This window comes from Colletotrichum jinshuiense, chromosome 4 (genome assembly GCF_051148585.1).
Source record: "Colletotrichum jinshuiense chromosome 4, complete sequence".
In the NCBI taxonomy this organism is placed as follows: Eukaryota; Fungi; Ascomycota; class Sordariomycetes; order Glomerellales; family Glomerellaceae; genus Colletotrichum; species Colletotrichum jinshuiense.
Window position 1 is genome coordinate 4,407,093 of NC_139311.1, and position 21,892 is coordinate 4,428,984.

Genomic DNA, 21,892 nt, shown 5'->3' on the forward strand with positions numbered 1-21,892 from the left:
ATGACGCACCGCACAACACACGACGCCGCGACGTCCAACGTCCTCGCCTGGTCCACACATTGTGCAAACGTTCCCACAATGGCGGAAGACGAGACTACGGACGCCGACGAGCCCCCGGATACGCAACTCCCAATCTCCCCCATCAATAGCATGTTCAAGCGGAACCCCATCCGCCGCACCACTCTCGACCACAACGCCTCCCTATTGACGAAGGCGCTGCACAGCCCTTCCGAAGATGAGGAGCACGACGTCCGCCCGGGCATGTCCTTCTTTGCTCGCCGCCGCTCCATGGCCAGCAACATCAGCTTGGCCTCCACTGCCGACTTGACGAGCGACACTGGCCTGACCAGCCCTTCCCGCGCAAACACACCCAGCCCTCCCCTTCCCGAGATGCGTTTCTTGCGCCTGAACGACGAGCCTGTCAAGGAGGCCCCCAAGAAACGCTGCATTCAGTTTGCCTGCGCTGCGAAGCCCAACCAACCCGCCGAGCCCATCCAAGCCCAGCCAATGGTCAAGGCACCCTCTGCCCAGGAGCCTCAGCGAAGGCCTTGCATCAAGTTTGCCTGCCCTGTTCCTCAGCGCCCTGCGTCCACGCAGAACACGCCGCCTCAGCGGATGGAGCTGGCTGCTGCACGACTCCAGGCGCCGCCCTTCCACGCCGAAGGAACCCCGGCGACGGCCCTGAAGGTTCGCTCCTCGGCGAGCCGCTCGCGGTCCCCGCGGAATCTGCTTGCTCCTCCCCGGAGGAACGTGGATGCCTTGTCCCCAACCACGAAGAAATACATTACTGCCAATGACAATGACTTGCAAAACGAGTCTTCTCACTTCCACGAGTTCGCCAGCGATATCCCTCGCGAGGACGATTGGATTCGACAGGCCTTCTCATCGCAAGGACGCCGAATCACCATTGACGATACTCTCAAGAAGGAGAACGCCATCCGCAAGCTGGCGGCTGAGGCGGAAGAGGAGGCTGAGCAGGAGGAAGAGGAGGAGGAGGAGTTGGCAACCGCTGTCGATGACGATGATGATGAGGATGCTGACAACTTGGACGACGTTGACGACCAAGACGAGGACGATGACCAGGAAGACCAGGATGATGACGAGGAAGACGATGAGGATGACAACTCCGACGGCTACAAGACTGACGAGGAAACCGGATTCGCCGACTCTGATGAAGAGGAGGAAGAAGATGACGACCTTCGCCTGTGGACTCCGGGTCGCTCTACGATTCAGAACATCGACACCACCCCCGTGGCTCGCCGACTGTCTGTTGCCGAACAGCTCTCGGATTCCTCCATTGCCTCTCGGAATAGTCTTCGGGCCCGTCGTCTCAAGACCCAGCGCATCAAGATTCGCCCTGGCACCCCCGAGCTGCCCGACAGTACCGACTTTGTCTGCGGCACCCTCGACGAGGACCGTCCCATGGAGGATGCCTACATCTCTTGCCTGGCAGCTCGTAGGCGCGAAAAGCTCCAGCTGATTCCCCAGGATATCGACCCCAGTTTCCCGGCCTCAGACCCCGAGGACGAGGGCGAAGAGGAGATTTTCAACCCTGTTCACCACAGCAGCGACGACGAGATGTTCTTCCACGGCAAGATGGATGACCTGCACCATGGCCAGGACAGGAGCCGCCGCCGGAAGAAGTCGGAGCAAACCTCCCCGAAGCGCTTCCACTCGCCTCCTCCCAAGCGTCGCGCATCCCCCGCCCCGAAGGCTCGTGGCCGCTCCCCTCGCCGCTTGTTCGACGGTCCCTCTCCTCGTCGTCTGAGGTCGCCCCCGCCTCAGATGCTGAGGTCTCCTCCCGCATCCCCTCGTCATGGTCACGGAGCCATTACCTTCAAGACCTTGGCCTCTCGCCCTGGCCTTACCGTCACAAAATCCCTTCCTCGCCCGCCTTCCATGTTCCCCCACATGGCCAAGGCCCGCCGATCCAAGGCTCCTGCCAACGACTTTCATGTCCGTGGCGCCATTGACATCGTCAAGGGCCTGGAGCGGAAGCGACAGCGTCGCAAGGAGAAGTTTTACCAAAAGTACTGCAACCGCGCTCGCAAGGGACAAGTTCCCGAGCGCAAGCCACAGCGCGGTCTCGGCTGTGAGCGTATGAGAGAGCTGGGCTTGCTCATGGCCGGCAAGATCGACCAGGGCAACTATGTTCTCTCGGTTTAAATGAGGGTTTCCCTCTTACATATGGGCGGAGTTTTTGATTTGCATATTACAGCGAGACTAGACATGTCTTGCTCGGAGTTCAGCATTGGAAGGTGCATGGCATAGGAGTGGGTTTCATGACATATATGACGGTATTTGTTCGTCTTTTGGATTGTATATATCTTTATACCGGAGCAACCTCGATGAATGAGGGCTCTGTACATGCGTTTTCGCTTCTTTCCCCCCCGTCATTTTAGGAGTCCATTGGCATTTGGACTGGAGCACGAATACCCCCTGGAATAGCGTGTTTGAAGGCTTGTATGGTTGTTAAGCGAACACATAGCATTAGGGAGCCTGATCAACTGCATTCCTGCGAGATATCGCAGACCTCCAACAAATTGGTTCCCCCTTCGCAATGTGATGATCTTTGTCTTCTGTATTATGGGGCCCTCTTTCCTGACTACAAGTTTGGGAGGCGCCTGAGGCGATGCTTTCCACCCAAAACCTGCCAGCCTGCTTGAGACCAGTTTCTGGTGTTCTCATGTATGCGTCAGTCAGCAAAGCATGATTTTTTCCCCCGTTGGATTCAAGGTCGATACTGCTTTGGGATGCCACCTTGGAGTGATGACGTGACGGTTGCAGCTACAACTACAACGTGGCGTGTATGAACAGGTAGAGTATATTGGTGATGCGTTGCTTGGATTGTACTATAAAGAAAAAAAGTCGCATTTGGCTGGTATCCAAGGTAACAAAGGACAAAGCCGTGAACCTCACAACAATTCATTCACCTGACACCACTACCGGGCTTTTTGGTGAGTCCATTACCGAAAGGGGCCAAAGTGAGTTTCGCTCTGACGCACCAGCATGACCAGCAGCTTCCAGTTGACAGCGGTGCAGCCTGTGGAGCACCTCCGATAAGTGGTGGCCCCAATATTAAGGCATTGCCACCTCAGCAATCGCAACAGGACCAGTCAGTCCCAGCACACACCACCGCACTCGACTTCTGGTAGCCCAGCCTAGCCCAGCCCAGCCAGTCCGGTCCAGTCCAGGCTAGCAGCAGTGTCCGCCCAGGACCTTCCTCACCTTATTGCAGAGGACTTTTGGGAGCAAAAGTCCGATCCACGAAACCTCCCCGACTTCAACCTACCGACTCCACCGCATCCACGAACCACCCTCACATACTGACGATAATCTCGCTCTCTCGCCGTCAAGATGTGGATTATTGATTGGTGTATGTCCCCCATTTTCGCATTCCCCTAGCCCCCTCATCCAGCTGAGGCACCTTTTGCGCGCCACTGTCGCCGTCGCCATCGCAACAGCAGCAGCAGCAGCAGCAGCAGCCTGTGGCCAAGCTCTCATCACTGGTTGGGCAACGATGGACTGACCGGTGCTATCTCATAGTCTACAACGTTCTCTCGAGCCTTGGCCTGCTTAACAAGCATGCCAAGCTACTCTTCCTCGGCCTTGACAATGCCGGCAAGACGACCCTGCTGCACATGCTGAAGGTACGATGTCTCCGGGTTTCCCAGCTACACTATATCGAGAACTCCAGCACGCCATACGTCGGGTGCGATACCATTGTCAGGGACTCTTGCTAACATGTAACACCAGAACGACCGTGTCGCTATCCTCCAGCCCACTCTCCACCCCAGTGAGCATATCCCCCCCCTCCCGATAACACGACGGCATCAACTGTGCGCACGTGTTCAATAACTGACTCCGATGCTAGCTTCCGAGGAGCTTGCCATCGGCAACGTGCGCTTCACCACCTTCGATCTTGGTGGTCACCAGCAGGCCCGCCGCCTCTGGAAGGACTACTTCCCCGAAGTCAACGGCATCGTCTTCCTCGTCGACGCCAAGGACCATGAGCGATTCCCCGAGGCCAAGGCCGAGCTCGACGCCCTCCTGGCCATGGAGGAGCTGTCCAAGGTCCCCTTTGTCATTCTTGGCAACAAGATTGACCACCCCGACGCCATCTCTGAGGAGGAGCTGCGTCACCAGCTCGGCATGTACCAGACGACCGGCAAGGGCAAGGTGCCTCTGGAGGGAATCCGGCCGATCGAGGTCTTCATGTGCTCGGTTGTCCTGAGACAAGGTGAGTTGGGGAGCATACACCTTGCACAATACAATGCTTGAGGCAAGACGTGGCAGTGGCTAACTGGAGATAGGTTACGGTGACGGTATCCGGTGGCTCTCGCAGTACGTCTAAACATAAACTGGTGTCTCTGGGAGGAGCGTCCGGACGGTGTTTATGGCGGATGGAGTACATGGGTGACAGTAAAGAGTGGCATAAGGAACGTCGGCACGGGAACGAGATCATGGTGGCACGTCTACGATACTCCGTTTTGACTGCTCGATGGGCCGTGGCCTCGACATTCAGACCTGTCATTCTTGGGGAAACAGGAGAAAGTGCGTAATGCACTGATTTGCTTGCTATTGGGCTCTGCATAGGCTCACGAGGGGAGTCCTTGGTCGGCCCAGGTTGCTGGTCGGTCAGTTTGTCAGTCATGCATAGCTAGCTGGCTGAAAGATGAGGCAGTTTGTACGCTTGTTAGGCTAGAATACTCATTGGGCTCAGGGATTCGGAATCTGGTTTTTTGCGTGTTTCGGTCGTTAGCCTGCTATGCGTAGTTACTGCAGCATCATCAACATCAATATTCAGGTATCACGGATCATGAAGGTCACAACGTAGGTATGTGATGCATGGTCTGTCCGGCTATCCCGCCGAGCTTGGCGCTCCATATCATGGGACACCCGGCGGGCATGTAACGCGATGCGGCTGAGGCCACCGTGGCAGCTCTGGTAGGTTCGTGGCGAAGACGTGTAGATACGTCAAGTAGTGGTGGGGGAGCGTGACATTTGGCATATTAGAGCCGCGTTCCACGATCCCAGCATGGCTTACCTGACGTCTCGATGAATGAATCGACGAACATCCCGCCGCCCGACCCCCGCTCAGCCTCGCTGATCGTCGTTGCTGTCCCGCCTTTGCCATACTACGCCCGCCTGCCGTCGATCTGAGCCCATTGCATGACCCATTCCGTATCCATGCGGGCCAGCCATCAGTGATTGATTGCAGCCTGGTGAGGTAACGTTTCCAGATGACTTCGGAGAGGCAGGACATGGGCAGGGTCCGATTGCGAGCGCAGGCCAGGCGGGGGGACGTCCTGCTTGGTGTATCTTGTCTGAACTTACGTAATGTCAGATCGTGGCAACCCTGTGAAAACACATGTGTCTTGTGCTCTAGGTAGTTTGGCTGGCTTGCTCGGCCAGGCACATGCTGGGCAGCAGCTTCCGGCTGTGCAATTAGCCTTCTTCGTACCGCATCCCGCTAAACTGCCTCAGTCAGGCACATCATCCACTGAAGAAACGCCCCTGTTCCTACTGCTCGTTAGCCGGCGAATCCAACAGCCACGTCTAGAGGCGCTTCTCCCTTCCTCAGGTCCACTCGCCCCCCAACGAAATCCAATTCGAGCTACGGCCGACGTCATCCGGGCCGTGGTATCACGGGCGCATTCCTCAGGGAGGGTGCGCATCTTGGGAAAAGGCTCCGTCCGGCAGGCGACAAGCCTCTTTCCCCAACAATCGCAACGAAATCATCCGTTAATCTGCAGACATTTTCTCGCGCTTACATACTCACATAAACCGCACACGCGCAGACGCACACATACACGCCACTGGCGCTCCCTTTCTTAGGATCTTCCTTCCCGGAGCGTCAGCAACTATCATCGTGTCTCTACCGTGTCTTTCGGATGCAAGTTGTCTTTTGGCCTTGTGCAATATCATGCGCCTGAGTTTGGTATACGACACTGCCCGCAGATATGGCTGAGCACCACCCCAGAGTTTCATTTGCTTCATCGCCAAACAGCAACGGCAACCCAGCAGACATTTACGGCTTTCCGCCCGAAACCTTTAGCACCGAGGGTCTGCCCGATTTCGAGACAAAGTTCCTTGGTGATGCCGACCTCGCCGCCTTTGCCCAAGCGCTCCAGGCGCCAGACCCGCTGCACTCCCCGGACGAAACGACATCCCTTCGATCGCCAGGCTTCAGGAGCAACAGTTCGCTCGACTTTACGAAGCGAGGGTCCGTCTACGAGGACGACAAGGATGATCCGCAAGCTGTTGCGGCGGCGGCTGCCGCTGCCGCCGGCGACGTCACCGCACCCGGTCCCGCACTGACCAATGCCAACGGTAACGGCGGCGCATTCAACGGCTCGGCGGGGACGGCCCAGCACAACATGTTCATCACCGCGCAGAACGACTGGGCGCCCGTCAACCAGAAGATCAAGAGGGGATCGCGGAGGAGGAGGAACAGGGCCAAGGGCGCGGCCGAGGCGCTTCTCGGGACACGGACGAAGGACGAGACGCGTGAGGGTATCTTCTACTCCCTGCTGAAGTGGCCGATGCTGTTTTTCATCGGGGCCTGGCTCGGAGGGCTCACGCTCACCTATCTTTATACTCGGCTCTATATCTGGGTATATGAGCATTTCGTAACATGGCGCGGCACGAGGGAGAGACTGAGACGAAGCATGCGACAGACAAACAACTACAGGGACTGGGTCGTGGCGGCCAAGGAGCTGGACAGCTACCTCGATAGGCAGAGGTGGAAGGAGGAGAACGACTTCGCCTATTACGACTCCAAGACGGTCAAGCGGGTGTGGGAGCAGATGCGCAAGTGCAGGCAGAGGGCCGAGGCAGAAGAGCGCGGGGAGACGGACGACGAGGAGCAGGCTAATGCCAATGGTAAGCAGGCCATCGAGGAGCTTCATGCCTTGCTTTCTGCCTGCGTGAAGAGCAATTTCGTCGGCGTCGAGAATCCTAGATTGTACAGCCAGACGTATTATGGCACAAAGAACCTGGTGCAGAACTTCATTGACGAAGGTATGTACCTGCCTTTCTCGGTGTTTGGGCGCAGATCCGCTGACGTTTACCAGTCGAAAGAAGCATCAAGTTCGTCCTTAGCACGAAGCAACTGACAATGGAGGAGAAGCGATCCATTTTCAAGGGCATGTATGCCAATTACGGCCGAACGGCTCTCTGCCTTTCGGGTGGTGCGTCATTCGCCTACTACCATTTTGGCGTCATCAAAGCTCTTCTGGAGGCAGATTTGCTTCCGGACGTTATCACCGGTACCAGTGGAGGTGCCCTGGTCGCCGCCCTCGTAGCAACCCGTACAAACGAAGAGCTGAAGAAGCTGCTCGTCCCTGCGCTGGCCTCCCGCATCACCGCGTGCCGGGAAACCTTCTGGACTTGGATTCCCCGCTGGTGGAAGACGGGTGCCCGATTCGACTCGGTCGACTGGGCCAAGCAGTGCAGCTGGTGGACCCGGGGCTCCATGACCTTCCGAGAAGCGTACGAGCGGACAGGCCGTATCCTGAATGTGTCCTGCGTGCCGGCGGACCCGCATTCGCCCACCATCTTGTGCAACTACCTCACCAGCCCCGACTGCGTCATCTGGTCGGCGGTGCTTGCGTCCGCCGCCGTTCCGGGCATCCTCAACCCTGTCGTGCTGATGATGAAGCAGCGCGACGGAACCCTGGTCCCCTATTCCTTCGGCCACAAGTGGAAGGACGGGAGCCTGCGGACGGATATCCCCATCAAGGCCCTCAACCTGCATTTCAACGTCAACTTTACCATCGTCAGCCAGGTCAACCCGCACATTAACCTTTTCTTCTTCTCATCTCGCGGATCTGTCGGCCACCCTGTCACACACCGCAAGGGCCGCGGCTGGCGTGGGGGATACGTCATGTCGGCGGTTGAACACTACCTGAAGCTGGACATGACGAAGTGGCTCAAGTTCATCCGACACGCCGAGCTCCTCCCCCGGCCCCTGGGCCAGGACTGGTCTCAGCTCTTCCTGCAGACGTTCAGCGGTACGATTACAGTTTGGCCCAAGACCGTACCCTCCGACTTTTATCACATCCTTTCGGACCCGGACCCGCCTCGCCTTGCGCGTATGATCCACGAGGGCCAGCAACGTGGCTACCCTATCCTGAAATTCGTGGGTAACAGGCTCAAGGTAGAGAGGCTCATTGAGCAAGGACGCCGGGAGACGAGACCATGGATTAGGAGGGGCAGCATCGAGACGATTCTCAGCGAGGACGATCTTAGGAGCTTGCTCATCACGGGGGGTACCGATATCGAGGAGGACACGACGGACGCTGAAGGGGAGACGCTTCTTGAGAACGAGGACAACGAGGAGGCGATTGTTGATGATGAGGAAGAGCAAGAGGCGAATGAGAAGGAGGTGAAGATGGACTAAGATTCGATCAGTAAAGGGTTGGAGAATATAATATACATCATGGTAAGAGAAGAGCCATTGGGTTTGTAGCATAGCTTGGCGTTATAATATACCTGAGGAATCTTTATTTCAAGTATATCCTAAAATCTGGCTTGAGCATGAGGCGCGTGTGCGGTCATGTCAAATCGGAGTCCCTCAACAAATTGGGGCAGACTAAGCTGAGGACCGGGTTCAAAAGCGTTTGTTAACTAGATGATAGCTTGAGGGCGGTCGAAGGCCAAAATAAGAGCCTGGGCGACGTAGAAGGACGCGCCTCCCACCTTCGCGTCTCTCCTGCCAAACAAGGTAGAATGCTGTCTGTGGGCTACGGTTTATAGGGTTGGGAGAGAAACACGCCATCCACGGGTCAGACTGAGAGCGGCATGTGCTGACTGAGACTGACTGCGCGAGCGATAGGGCATTGCCGACAGCAGCGCTTTGGGTCGAGGCAGAAACATATGCTGCAAACGACAGGACGACAGGCTGACCCTGGGGTGTAACTTTTTTTATACATATTTTTGCTTTTTCTTGCGTGTGTGTGATACTAGAGGCGGACCGATGAGACTCTCATGCCGACTACGATGCCATCAATGAACGCTGCAATCCATCTGCAAGCCGGGCGTTTTACAGTCACGGGCTCGGACTACTGGCGCCCGAGGTGGACGGCTCGGCGGCACAGCGGGTACCTGAAGGAAAAGGGACAGTGGGACCCTGAAGCTAAAACGACGCTGGGCGCTGGGGGGAAAGAAGGCTCAAACGATGCATGGAAGCGCAAAGTCCAAGTTGGGGAAGGACAGATAATCCATTTGCCGGGTTGGAGGCAGAAGGCAACAAGGTTGGAGCCAACTGTGGAGCCCTGGAGGGCGCACCGACAGCACATTGGGCCGTACGCACCCCTGTCCACACGCCGGAAACTACCACCGCAGTTATTTCGAGGCCACGATTGTCAAAAGAAAGTGACTGAGCCAGCTGCGGACACTTCACCCACCCAGTACTACCTGGAAATTAACCAGACGGAGAGTGAGTGAGAGAGAGAGCAGCTTCTTTGCCGTTCCACCACTTCTTTTTTTTCTTCTCTTTTTTCTAGTCTCGTCACGCTCACGCTCTACGTGTAGGCTTGGACGCTCGCTCTTTTACTATTCTTTATTCATAGTCTTCTCTAGCGACGTGTCCGGTTCCCGCGCGCGCGACTTGCATCCGGCTGACCCAAAGCCCACCCTCACCACCTCACAGTCCGGAGCTCTCGAGCTCGTCGCCACATCGTCAAGATGAGTTCCGACTACTCATACGACGCCGAGGCGCAATTCTACCCCTTCTTCATCCTCGCCATCAGCAGCATCATCACCCTGCCGCTTGGCTACACCCTCGTCTTCCCCTCCAAGGAGATCGAAGCGAGCGCCCCGCGCATCCAGAGCGACTTCAAGCCCGAACATGCAGACCTCATCGACGCCCAGCGCAGGGCGCACCAGAAGAAGCAGCGCCGCATTGTGCGCGTCATTGCCGTCCTCTTCGGCCTGACCGTCATGGCCGGCATGATCTACCTCATCATCCACACCCAGACCGTAACGCCCAAGATCTGGAACCCGTATGATATCCTCGGCATCTCTGACGTACGTGCTCGACTCCCTCCTTCCCCCCCCTCTTCCTCCTCCTCCCTTGGCCCTGGGCCCTGGGCCACCTGTCTTCTGCGGTCCATGGTGCTGACAAAGCCCAATACAGTCCGCCGATGAGAAGACGATCAAGAAGGTCTACAAGAACCTCTCAAGAAGACTGCATCCCGACAAGGTCAGGCCCGACCCGGCCAAGAACGAGACGGTCGACTCCCTCAACGCCGCCTACGTCGAGATCTCCAAGGCCTACCAGGCGCTTACAGACGAGGATATCAGGAACAACTACATCCAGTACGGCCACCCGGACGGAAAGCAGAGCTTCAGCATCGGCATTGCGCTCCCCCAGTTCATGATCTCCAACGGAAACGGCAAGTACGTCGTTCTCGCCTACACCCTGCTCCTCGGCGTGCTCCTGCCTTACCTGGTCGGTTCGTGGTGGTACGGCACCCAGCGCATGTCCAAGGATGGCGTCCTCATGGAGAGTGCCAACAACCTCTTCCGTGCCTATGACGAGAATGTCGACGAGGGAGGCGTCGTCACTGCGCTGAGCAGCGGCAAGGAGTTCGAGAATGTCCTCAAGGGCGACAAGGCCGAGTCTGGCCTCTCCAAGCTCGAGTCTAAGCTCGCGAGCGCGGACAAGGCCGGCCTCTCCCAGAAGGACAAGCAGGCCCTCGAGGATCTCGACAGCGGTGTGCGCCGGAAGACGCTGGCGCTCCTGTGGTCCTACATTGGCCGCGTCGAGCTTGAGGATTCGGCTCTCAACAGCGCCAAGTACGAAGTTGCCCCCATCGCCCACGCCCTGACCCGATCATTCTCTGCCATCGCCCAAGCCTACGGTAACACCGGTCCCATCCTGGCGGCTTACTCTGCCAGCCAGCACCTGATCCAGGCCCTCCCCCCCAAGTCCTCGCCGCTTCTTCAGCTGCCTCACTTCACCCAGGAAATTGTCCGCAAGGTCGAGGGAGGCGACTCCAAGGTTCACATCTCTCTCCAGCAGTTCATGGATTTGCCCGACGAGCTCCGCAGGAACCTGGTGGTGCGCAACGGCCTCCTTACCGAGGAGCAGTACAAGTCAGCCGTCAGCGTCTCCCGACAACTCCCCCAACTCCGCGTTGCCAAGGCCTTCTTCAAGGTCACTGGCGAGCGCTTCATCATCCCCTCTTCCCTCGTCACCCTTGTCGTCAAGGGACGCATCATCCCCCCTGGCAGCGGAAACGTTCCCGAGATCAACGAGCTGGACCTGGAAGACATCGACCCTTCTGAGGACGACCTCGAAGCCTACCTGGGCCGCAAGAAGAAGACCGTCAAGGGCCCTGACGGCAAGCCTATCCCCGTTGACGACAAGCCGATTCTGCCTCCCCTTGCCCACGCTCCGTACTTCGCCCGCGACCATGCCCCCAAGTGGTACGTCTTCTTGACCGACTCCAAGCAGGGCAAGATGGCTGTTCCCCCCTTCACCTTTACCCAGTTCGACCAGCCCATCTTCGGCGATGATGGCAAGCCCACCTTCAACATGCAGACCCTCAAGGCCCAGTTTGCCGCCCCCCCTCAAGCCGGCCACTACACCTTCGTCATGCACGTCGTGTGTGACAGCTACGTCGGCTTCGATACCAAGATGGAGGTAACCTTGGTCGTCGAGGAGGCGAGCAAGGCAGCGGCGATAGCCGCCGAGGATGATATTAGCGAGCCCGATGAAGGTATGTTCCACTCTGACGTTCCAAGGCGCGACAAGACGATGCTAAGACCAAATACAGATTCGATAGCCGGCCAGATGCAGGCTCTCAAGGGTGGCAGCGTACCGGGTGCCACCAAGCCCCGCAGGAAAGTGGAGGAGGAGGACTCTGACGAGGAGAGCGGCACGGATGATGACGTCGAGGATGACACAAGCGAGACCAACACCGATACTGAGGACGAGTCATAAGGAATTGCGTCTGGTTGGCATTTGGGCGGTTGTGCGTGCTTGCGTGCGTGCGTGCGTGTGTGTGTATGAAGTTGAAGAAGACGGTAGTGCACAAAAAAGTGTAGGACTCAATATACCCAAGTCATAACATTAACAAGGCACGATTGGTCGAGTGCAGCACGTAGGAATACTGCGCTAGACAGACGGGCATTGTTGGACGGGCCGACAAAGCCCACTCCCACGCGCGTGGCCATCGGCGTTTGTTTTCAACGTAGTCGAGGGAGAGGGTTGATTTGCTGAACCGACCCATCAATCTCCTCCTGCCTATGCACACCCTGCCTTCCTTCTCCCCCCCTTCTCCCCTCCCTTCCCGGCATGTCTGCCAGAGGCAGCATCTTGTTGGACAAGGTTGACTTGGTTTCATAAGCTGCCTTTGCTGAACCGGAGGCACATGATGGCCCTCTGCGATGTTGGGCTCAGGGTGTGTGTGAATGTTCTTGTGTGTGTGAATGTTTTTGTGTGTGTGAATGTTTTTGTGTGTGTGTGTGTGTGCGTGTGTGTGTGTGTGCGGGATGCTCAAGGCTGCCCCCGTGTTGAAGAGGACCTGGGACACCCGCTCAGTGGTTCCAAACGATTATAGATGACGGGCGAGACAATCACTCAAAGCGGGCAAACTCGTGACTTCAATACGCTATAAATGCGTTCTTCATGTTTCATCCACAATACCAAACAGGTGGTGGTGGTGGTGGGAGCGTGCTGCTGCTGCATCATCGACGTCGCCGTACAAGACCAATCAGCCAGCCCAGCCACAGCCACACGGAATGACCAAAACGCCCTTCGCCGTCCCCCTCCCAACCTTTGCAAATGCGACTACGATCATGTACAACCTCCGCCCCTCCCCTTCTCTCGTACGTATGTACTACCTCCAAGCATTCGGGTATTTGGTAAAAAAAAAGGTATCAAGCCCGCCGCCTGCTTGCTTTCAAACTCCATTCGTACCACCTGCCACCTCGGTTTCCCAGAAAAGATAACATCTGTTTACTCACTCAGCGCCTGGAGCGCCTGTGTCAGAGGAACGACCCGCAGACTTCTTCCGCGCTTCAGAGCGCCCGTCCTCTGCGGCATGATGGTTGGGCTAGCCTCGTCCCGCCACTTCCGGAACACGCTCTTGAGGTCTTTCGGCATGCCCTCCAACACCACCGTCGAGATGGGAATGAATGGGCGATCTTCCATGCCGCTGGCCAGGATGGCATATTCCTGCGCGAAATCGAGGGCATTGCGGAAGGAGCCGTATTGGCTCTGTGCTGTCTTACCGACAATGATGTACATCTCGAAGAAAGCGTCCAGAACATAGATTCCCGAAGGATTCAAGTCAGCTTGAGTGAAAGGACTGATTTCGAAAACCTACGTTCGCCATCGTTAGTCGTCAGTCGACCATTTCGTCACGGAGTCTCTTACCTGCTGAGCCGCCGACGCGTTCGACTGGAAGAGTCTTTGGCAGTACTTGTCGTAGTTGGACTTCAAACGCCAATGGTCTGCGGAATGCGGCTTTGAGCCATCATTGAAGATGGCCCAGAAGCTGTCCGGCTCGCTGCCGTCCTCGACTTCCAAGAGCTCGCCCATCAAGCTCAAGTCCATACCTATGAGACGGGCGCAACTCAGCTCGTCCACATCACTGCCCTTGCCCTTCCAAAGGTAGCATTTCCCGGACTGCGTAATCAAGAACGGAAATCCGGAGCAGAGGCTGGTAGACGAGAAGTCCATCTCGTCAAACACAACTTGGCCGAGCATGCGCCGGCCACAGAGCATGCTAGGCGCCAGCGAGTCATACTTGGTGCTCAAGCCACGGCGAGTGATTATCATGCCTCCAAGCCCCATGATAAACTCGGGAGTCTCCCTGCCTTGACGCATCTTGATGACCTTTCCGCCTAGCGATCGAGCTTCACGGTTGACAAAAAGGGCGGCGTCTTCCACAGTTGCTTCTGGCACATCGTCGCCAGCCCAGAAGTACACCTCCGTTTCCTTCTTGCCCGCCTCGTTCACAAAGGCATGGGCACAAATGTACATCTCTTGCTCAAACAGGATTCGCTCATTGTGCGCTGGAACTGGGATTTTCTTCCCGTCACCAGTGATTTGGAAGAGCCGTGCTCCCTGACTTTGGATATTGCGGACGCGGGGCTTGTTCATCAACACTTCTGTGGTATCTAGACGGTATTCTCGTTGCGGCCGCTGTGTACCAAAGAAGTCATCTAGCAGGACCGAGACATCAGCGCCCTGCTTCGTCGGGGACCGGACCGGGGATGTGATAGGTGTGGGCGACGATGGCTTCGGCGGGATTGGCAAAGGCCGAGCGACACCCCTCGACGGAGTACTCGTCCTTTCGACCGGGGACGCAGGGCTGTCAAATCGAGATTTTGTCTCTAGAGGTGGCGACCGCACGAGAGGCGGCGAATGTACGGCAGCTCCCCCAAACATTGCTGCGGCATTCTTGACAGAGACAACAGGCTCGCTATCAACCCTTTCGTTCGAAGTTGGCTTCTGAGGCGAACTGGGTCTTGAAAGGGGTCGGCCAAATGTCCTGAGAGGCGCCACATGAGGACTGTCGGCCTGATTGTTGGGCGGTGGCGATCGAATAGGCGATCGAATTGGGGATCTTGGGGTGGGTTCCGGCAAAGGTCGGCCGAAAGTTTTAGCAGGCGCGGTGCTTTCTTCCACATTGTCCGAGAATGATTGCTTCGGAGGGCTCGGAGTGGGCTCCGGCAGCGGCCGTCCAAAGGCCTTGACAGGCGAGGTTTCCTCGGGTTTTTGTGGTGCTGGGCTTGGAGGCTTCTCGAAGACAGGCTTCGGCTTGATGATGGGTGTCGAAGCCGGGCTTTCCCGCTTTGGGCTCTCTCTCTTGGGGCTCTCTCTCTTGGGGCTCTCTCTCTTGGGGCTCTCAGGCTTAGGGCTCGGCTGGCCGTTTTCTTCGAAGAACATTGACACTCTCTTCATGTCCAATTTCTTGGGTGAAGTAGGTTGCGCAGTGGGCTCGATCACTTTCTCCTCAACCAGTTTGATAGGGGAGGACTGAAGTTTCATTGTGGGAGATCGAGACCTGCGAGTTGGAACAGGCTCCTCCTCTCGAGGGGGAAGGGCTGGCTTCTCGACAGAGGCTTCTGTGGGTTTCCCGAAGGGTTTGAGAGGCGCGGGTCTATTCTTGGCAGCTGCTTGAGCGGCAACCTGAGCCTGGATAGATGGCGCAGCTTCCTTCTGAGGCATCTTTAGCTCCTCGCTCACAACGGACGGCTCTTCTTTGGTTGGTGATGTCAATGCCGGGCTTGGCTTTGATTCGCTTGATGACGCCGCACTGGGAGTAGCCGCAGGCGGAGCCTTAGAAGACGGGGCCTTTCTCTTCGGACCGCGAGCACGGCCCTTAGTCATGTGCGTAAGCTGTGGCCCGGGAGCTGCGGGTTCGGTGGCCGCCCCGCTGGTCTCTTCCGTCTTTTCGGCATCACGTCCTCCGTTCGTTGCCGCTGATGGGGGGCCACGAGCTAAAAGTCCTGCGAGTGCGGGGTTGAAACGATTTGCAAGACCACCAGCAGAAGCACGCGCTTGCAACCGAGCAGGAGCACCGGTTTCTTTTTGAAGGGCTGGCGGCGTAGACACTGGCTCTGTCGTAGATTGAGCGGCGTATGATTCTTCCGTAGGGGATTTGAACGATGAAGACTTGACTGATGGAGATCTGACCGAAGGAGACTTGATTGAAGGAGACTTTGGCGAAGCAGTGGACTCGTTCGATTCTTCTTTTGAAATGGATTTTGGTCGTCCGCTTACAGACTTTCGGTGTTCGAAGGTGAAAGGGGAAGAAGGTCTGCTCGAGGTTGATTTGCTCAACTCGGTTCTCTTCAGCAGACCTTCAGGTACGGGGTGATCGGCCGCATTGGATTTGGTTCGAGCCACGCCTTTACCTTGCTCCTGGGCGGCCTTGAAATCTTCCTTTTTCTTCAAGATAGCCTCCTTGAACTCGTCCTTGCGTTCACTAGGCTTCGGGCCTCCAGTGATGTTCAAGGCTGCTTTTCCGCGCGAAATATTGCCCTTCAACTCGTCCGGCGCGACATAATTTTGGGTCTTCGCCCGCCGCAAGTTGCCAAATACACTTTGCAGCTCGTTAGGTTGTTCCTTGGAACCTGCAGCATCTCCCGAGACATTTCGAGACTTGAGGCCAGCTCGGAAATCCTTTTTGGGTGGGGTCTCGGGCTTGGCCTTGGCCGCTGCAGGGCTGTCGCTGACCGAGGATCGCTTCGGGACCTCCTTGGGGATAGTCTCCCCCTCCGGTTTGCCATCAATTGTTGGGCTCTTGACTAAGCTGTTCCGGAAGTTGGTGCCACTAATACTGCCGCCTGTTTTGTGTGAGGTCACTGGCGACGCGAAGACGTTCTTTAGCCCGCTGACAGAAGGCTTCGACCCATGGGTGCCCATCGGCGACGACCGCATCAGCCCACCAATGTTGACCTCATGCTTCTGTGACGATATAGAGTCGCTGCGACCAAGATCAGCACTAGGGTTGGCAGCCTTGTGCGCCTTTGCTTTGTTAAGCTCGACCATCCAGGCTGGCTGATTCGTCGTAGGTGGAGGTTTAGGCTTCGGCGACTCGGGCTTATTCAAGGCAGTCTCTAGCCAGCTAGCCTTGGTCGGACTCCATCTCCTACTATCCATGGTTTTGGAGGGGCTTGATGGTGGCGTCATCTTCTCTTCCTCATCCTCTTTGGATTCAGGTTTGGATTCAGGCTTGGATTCCAGCTTGGATTCCGGTTTGGATTCTTGCGTAGGAGGGGCTGCGGCGGCTGCTTTGGGTGTGGTCTCGGTCTCGTCTTGTTGCTCCTGAGCGCTATGCCGAGAGGTAGGGCGGGAGGCCGGGCGGGAAAGGGAGCGAGATGCGCTAGTGGGCGTAGCTGCACCGTCACGAATGACCATACTTTGTGGGCGAGACCGAGCCTCGCCAGCCCGACTCGATGCGGCTGAATCTGCGCGTGCAAGCCCGGCGGGCGACGTTACGCTCCATCTCTTGACGCTGTCTGACCTCTTCATCATGGCACTTTGGACAAAGCCACCTATACCCTTTGTCGGAGAAACCGGTCTCGTGGGCGACATACGACCCGATCCCGACGACATGACCGATAGGCGGCGGAATGCGGTTGGGTCATTTTCAGACGAAATCTCAGCCGGAGGGTCGAGCCTCTGCGCGCTGGTCAGCGCGAGAGGGGAGCCCAGCCTGCCTTCTCTCGTCGGGCTTGAGTTTTCGGGCGGCAAGTCTGTCGAAGAACTGCGGCTTAAGCCGGGGAGCTGGTGGGCGCGCATCGAAGACATGTCGGTGGTATCGGTATCTTCCACTTGGCTCTTGCGATTGGCAGCCGATCCAGCGCTGGCACGGTCGGCCGTCTGACGGAACCATGCAGGGTCTTTAGCACCCAATGCCTGGGAAATCTGGTCCCTTGAGAAGGTCTGCTCGGTGGCGGAGGAGGGGTCAGAGACTGGGTTCGGTGACGTCCGGGCCGCATTCTCTGCGGCAACCACGGACAGGGGACGGGTCTTGGGTCGATCCGAAGCTTGAGAGTTTGGACGCCGCTGCCATGAGAGTGGCCGCGGTCCTTGTATGCTGCCGGTGGGAGAGGTGGCGCTCGATCGCTTGGTATCAGCATCGAAGGGAGATTCGTTCTCCTTGGTCGGAGAAGTAGAGAAGCCGTCCATGGTGTCAGGGGCAGCGATGCCGCGTGAATGAGGACGGGGGCTTCCGGTGCGTTCGAGACTAGGGGAAGACAGCTTCAGGTCATCGGAAAGCTGGGCCGTGTGTCGTTGAGACGAAGGTGGTGGGGTATTGGCCGGGGATGACTTCTGAGGGGAAATAGATCGAGCGCGTTCTGTCAATGTTGTCAGAGGAGGCGGTCCAATTTTGCAAAACACGGCGACCACGACAGGATGCGAAGAAAGAAAATGACAATTGCAAAAACTGCGAGTTGATAGTTTTCTGACGGCCCAGGTGGGAAACAATGGACGAGGACGTGTGTGGCCATTGGGGGGGTGTCAAGGCGCTGAGGCGCTGCCTCGTCTGCCCAGTGCGGCGGCCGTCCCGTCAGTAGCTCAGCTTTCTAGTCAAGGGCAGCCTGAACCTGAACATAGCACGGCACGAGCACGAGCACGAGGATGGCACGGCACGAAGTAGGATATTTGCCTTTGCCGAGTTGGGAAAAGAAAGCTTATGGGGAAAAAAAACACAAGGGCAGAGGCAGGGCGAGGGGCAAGGCAAGGAAGCATAGACAAGAAACACAGACGTACCGGCGCGACGAGCCTGGCGTTCCCTCTTTTCCTGCTGTATCTTTTCGTCCAATTCGCGTTGGCGAGCGTCGTCCTCTTCGGTGCGGCGAGCATTCATCTCCTTGACATCCTGCAAAAACTTGGAGACGTCGTCCATGGCTTGTTCCGACATGTTGAGGCGGGAGGCAGAGTCATGACACGGTTGCGGTGGGGGAGGGATGGAAACAGGTGGTTCTGTATGCGCAGGAGTACCCCCGGTAAGAAGGTATGTCGTGGCAAGGCGAGTAGGTAAAGTAGTGTAAAAAGAGGTCTAGGATGGAGAAGGATATGTTGTCTATTTTTTTCGGCCTGCGACGGGGTAGGACGGGATGTGTGAGGTACTTCGCGTTCGTCACCTTTGGGATAATGCCGCTAAGGAAGTGCGCGCGAAAGCAAGGTACTGCGAAGCGGAGCAGAGAAGGTGAGGTAAGGCAAGGCAAAGTAAGGTAGCCCACGGTCAGGTACGGACGGCGTAGGGCGCAGGAGTCCAAGACCTGGCTGGAGCGACTGGAGGCGGCAGCGACAGCTGCCAAGGAACCCAAACTTCGAGACTTGGGATGGGTAGCATGCGATTTGGTTCTGTTTGGTCCGGCCCGAATTATTGTTTTATTTTTATTTTTATTTTTATTTTTGGAGGAAATACGACGAGATAAGAAGAGGCACCTTGGCAACCTGCTGACGAGAAGAGCTGCGCTGCTTACGGACGGGATGAGGAGTAGGAGGGTGCAGATTTGGGCAAGCTGGCGGGCGGGGGGATAGCGGTTCGCCCTCCGCATACTGCGAACGACACAACAAGTTGCATCCCACCCGAGCTGCCCACCTCGCTTTGCCAGTTAGGCAAGCAAGCCCCCTTCCCCCAACGGGCTGCACGTCAGGTACCATCAGGTCTAGCGCAGCGTCCAATAATTTCAAAGAGTTGGCACAGACATTGGCCCCGTCGCCCTTGGTGATTGTTGTGTACGCTACGCAGAGCAAAGCAAAGCAAAGCAAAAACACAGCATCATCCATTTCTTCACCATCCCCCAGAATCCTCAGTCATTTTACTTTCCCCCCATGTCTGGTCTGTACTGGTCCCAGCACTCTTTGTCTCAAAACAGCTTCAGCAAACCTATGGACGAACACAAAGCTCCGGTTCATCTCAGCCCCCTCCGATGCAGCAGCTATACGAACCAAGGTAAGGATGCCACGATGCTTCGTGGAATACCTACATAAACACAGAAGCGGAACCAAAACAACAAAGTACGTACCCATGACGCTCTGGCCATTCTCTTCTCCACAATCGCAACCCCTGTCTCACATATGAGATCCCTTGCCTTGGGGCCGCACCAAATTTCGCCAGCCTGGCACCTCACTGGTCAGCTGGAACGTTTCAATCACGTCGTTTCAAGCCGTGGTTTTCTCGAGGGATGTCCCGGTATTCAAATTGAAGAGCAGCAATTTCTCTGCGGTAATGATATTAAATTCTGTTCCGAGCCAGGCGAGACACCGCCAGACACCGACTCCGGCACCGTGGCCACAAGGCAGCTGCTGGGCTGGCAAGCTGGGTACACACACTGCTTGAGTCTGTCCCGTTCGTATTTCTTCTTCTCGGGCATCATCGCACTAGCGGGGACCCGATTTTAAGCAGAATGTCGCAATGGGCCAACTCCATCCGCCCAGAGAAGAACCCCTCATTCTCAGCCTCAGAGAATATATTGGGATGCTCATATTGGTGATCCCCCTTTCACCGGCGTGAGCTAATCCTCAGCGCCCGGGTCCCCCCATCTATCTGCCACCCATTACACAACGTCAACCCCCGTCTCTTGAGTCGCCACAGACCTTCGGGTCCGGCACTTCCTGGGGTCGCCCTTCCAGAATATCCTGACGCGCCTTGTTTTCCCCCTTTGACCTGGCAAGCTCCATCATGCCCGTCTCTCCTCTCCTGGCAATCCTGGCTGTCAACGGCGCGTCCGGCAGCTAGCGTGATAACTGGTCACGATCGAGCGAGGCCAGCGCACTCTCCTGTGCGATTTGGCCATACGCCGTTGTGACCAGATCCTGCCCCCCTTGCTCTAGTACAGAAAGAGCCTCTTTTTGGCATCGTCCACAACCCAAGCCAGGCCCTCCTTGAGGTTGGTGCCTGTCATGGCACTGCACCGCAGGATATGCCAGTGGTGGGTTCTGATCGCCTCTAATTGCAGCCCCTATAAAACACGTCAGCGAAAGGGGAAAAGAAAATCAGCGGACACTAGGGCGTTCGGGCCAACTTGAAGGATTTCCTGCTCGTCCATGCATCCGTTGACGTCGGTTTTGTTGGCAAAGACAAGGAGACTTGCTCCGGATAGCCGCTGTCACTCGAGGTTAGCACCGTCCGCGCCCACTGCATGTGTGTTGTGGGTGGACAGACCTCTTCTTGTAAAAGACCATGCAGCTCCTCTCTGCAGTCCTCGATTCTCAGGCGATCCGTGGCATCAACGACCCAGATCAACGCATCCGTCTTCTCGAAGTAGTTGCGCCAGTATGAACGCAGTGTCTTCTGGCCTCCGACATCCCCTGCTTCTGTCAGAGAACTGGCAGAACGCACAATGCGGATAACATACATATGTTCAGTTTATACCTGTCCTTGCTGTCAGCCACTGTGCCTGGATACACGGAACGCTGCCAAGGTACCCGTCGTAGTCAATGGTCTTGATGATGAAACCCAAGGTTGGGCTGACTGTGTTGACGTCTTCGCCCATAATCTTCTTGACTATTGTAGTCTTTCCAGCATTGTCAAGACCTCTACGGTGCTATTAGCAAAAGCAGACAAACCACAACTGGATGACAAACTAACAGCATCAGGATGCGCATCTCCTTGTCCTTGAGCCGCGCCTTTCTTAGGATCGACAACATCCTGCAAGTGCTTGAGAACTCGATTCACCGACTATATCTCGACTACAGGCTGACAATCTGAAAAAAAATTGGTAGATTTTGTTTTGGGCTGGTCATCATGCCGTATCCCGTTGCCGTGTACAGGACGTCGAGCAGCCCAGGTTCGGCGGCGGCGCCTGACTGGGTCAGTGATGGTGGCACGTGACATCCACAGCGTTGGGCTTCGGTCTGGTTTCGGTGAGTACCCCGCTAATCCTACTGCCTCACCGAGAACACCGAATGATATCACCAACGAACATCATCACTGCATTCCTTCTGCTTTGTCTCCCATTACACCAGCTAATCACTTCAGGAATCTCGTGTGTCTATTACTAGAAGACACATAAATACACGAGTTCAAGAGACGGTTGCCACATATTTTCAAGCCCTCTTGATTTGCAAATATACCCAGCACTGATCGAGTCTCATCTCGCCGCAAGATAACATAGGCAAGAGTGCATTATCGCACCGTAAATTACCAACAAAAATGGAAAAGGCTATGTTTGTTGTTTTAGGTTTCATAGCCCTGAGCAAGATGAAGATTGTTGCATGGCATGATTAGGAAGAGGGAAGGAAGAGGGAAGGAGCAGTGGAAAGGCTATCCACTTGGTCACTCGCTCCTGCCTCCAGCAGGTGAATTGGTATTTTTCTCTTGTGAATCATAGGCAAAAAGGTAACCGCACCTCACACCATTATAAAACCTTCTTTTCTTCCTCCCAAGCAACCACTGCCCAGACAGAC

The 21,892-nt window shown here is 56.3% G+C and overlaps 6 protein-coding genes across 6 annotated transcripts; 4 read left to right on the forward strand and 2 right to left on the reverse strand.

Annotated features, from left to right (window-relative positions):
- EsH8_IV_001097 (DUF2457 domain-containing protein) lies at positions 1 to 2,166 on the forward strand (the record flags this gene model as incomplete). Its single annotated transcript, XM_083265987.1, has 1 exon — positions 1 to 2,166. The coding sequence occupies one exon, from the start codon at positions 1 to 3 to the stop codon at positions 2,164 to 2,166; it is 2,166 nt and encodes a 721-aa protein (XP_083124882.1).
- Positions 2,167 to 3,357: 1,191 nt separating this feature from the next.
- On the forward strand, positions 3,358 to 4,354 carry EsH8_IV_001098 (Arf family GTPase SAR1; the record flags this gene model as incomplete). Its single annotated transcript, XM_083265988.1, has 5 exons — positions 3,358 to 3,376; positions 3,547 to 3,650; positions 3,757 to 3,796; positions 3,875 to 4,240; positions 4,314 to 4,354. The coding sequence occupies 5 exons, from the start codon at positions 3,358 to 3,360 to the stop codon at positions 4,352 to 4,354; spliced, it is 570 nt and encodes a 189-aa protein (XP_083124883.1).
- Positions 4,355 to 5,963: 1,609 nt separating this feature from the next.
- Positions 5,964 to 8,404, forward strand: EsH8_IV_001099 (patatin-like phospholipase domain-containing protein; the record flags this gene model as incomplete). The annotated part of the gene is made up of 2 exons (XM_083265989.1): positions 5,964 to 7,023; positions 7,077 to 8,404. The coding sequence occupies 2 exons, from the start codon at positions 5,964 to 5,966 to the stop codon at positions 8,402 to 8,404; spliced, it is 2,388 nt and encodes a 795-aa protein (XP_083124884.1).
- A 1,286-nt stretch (positions 8,405 to 9,690) lies between these two features.
- On the forward strand, positions 9,691 to 11,953 carry EsH8_IV_001100 (protein-transporting protein SEC63; the record flags this gene model as incomplete). The annotated part of the gene is made up of 3 exons (XM_083265990.1): positions 9,691 to 10,032; positions 10,142 to 11,729; positions 11,787 to 11,953. The coding sequence occupies 3 exons, from the start codon at positions 9,691 to 9,693 to the stop codon at positions 11,951 to 11,953; spliced, it is 2,097 nt and encodes a 698-aa protein (XP_083124885.1).
- A 1,017-nt stretch (positions 11,954 to 12,970) lies between these two features.
- Positions 12,971 to 18,395, reverse strand: EsH8_IV_001101 (uncharacterized protein; the record flags this gene model as incomplete). Its single annotated transcript, XM_083265991.1, has 3 exons — positions 12,971 to 13,336; positions 13,391 to 17,829; positions 18,245 to 18,395. 3 exons carry the CDS (start codon positions 18,393 to 18,395, stop codon positions 12,971 to 12,973), a joined length of 4,956 nt encoding a protein of 1,651 aa, XP_083124886.1.
- A 1,918-nt stretch (positions 18,396 to 20,313) lies between these two features.
- Positions 20,314 to 21,133, reverse strand: EsH8_IV_001102 (ADP-ribosylation factor family-domain-containing protein; the record flags this gene model as incomplete). The annotated part of the gene is made up of 6 exons (XM_083265992.1): positions 20,314 to 20,445; positions 20,509 to 20,589; positions 20,649 to 20,794; positions 20,842 to 20,858; positions 20,912 to 21,022; positions 21,075 to 21,133. 6 exons carry the CDS (start codon positions 21,131 to 21,133, stop codon positions 20,314 to 20,316), a joined length of 546 nt encoding a protein of 181 aa, XP_083124887.1.
- Positions 21,134 to 21,892: the final 759 nt, after the last annotated feature.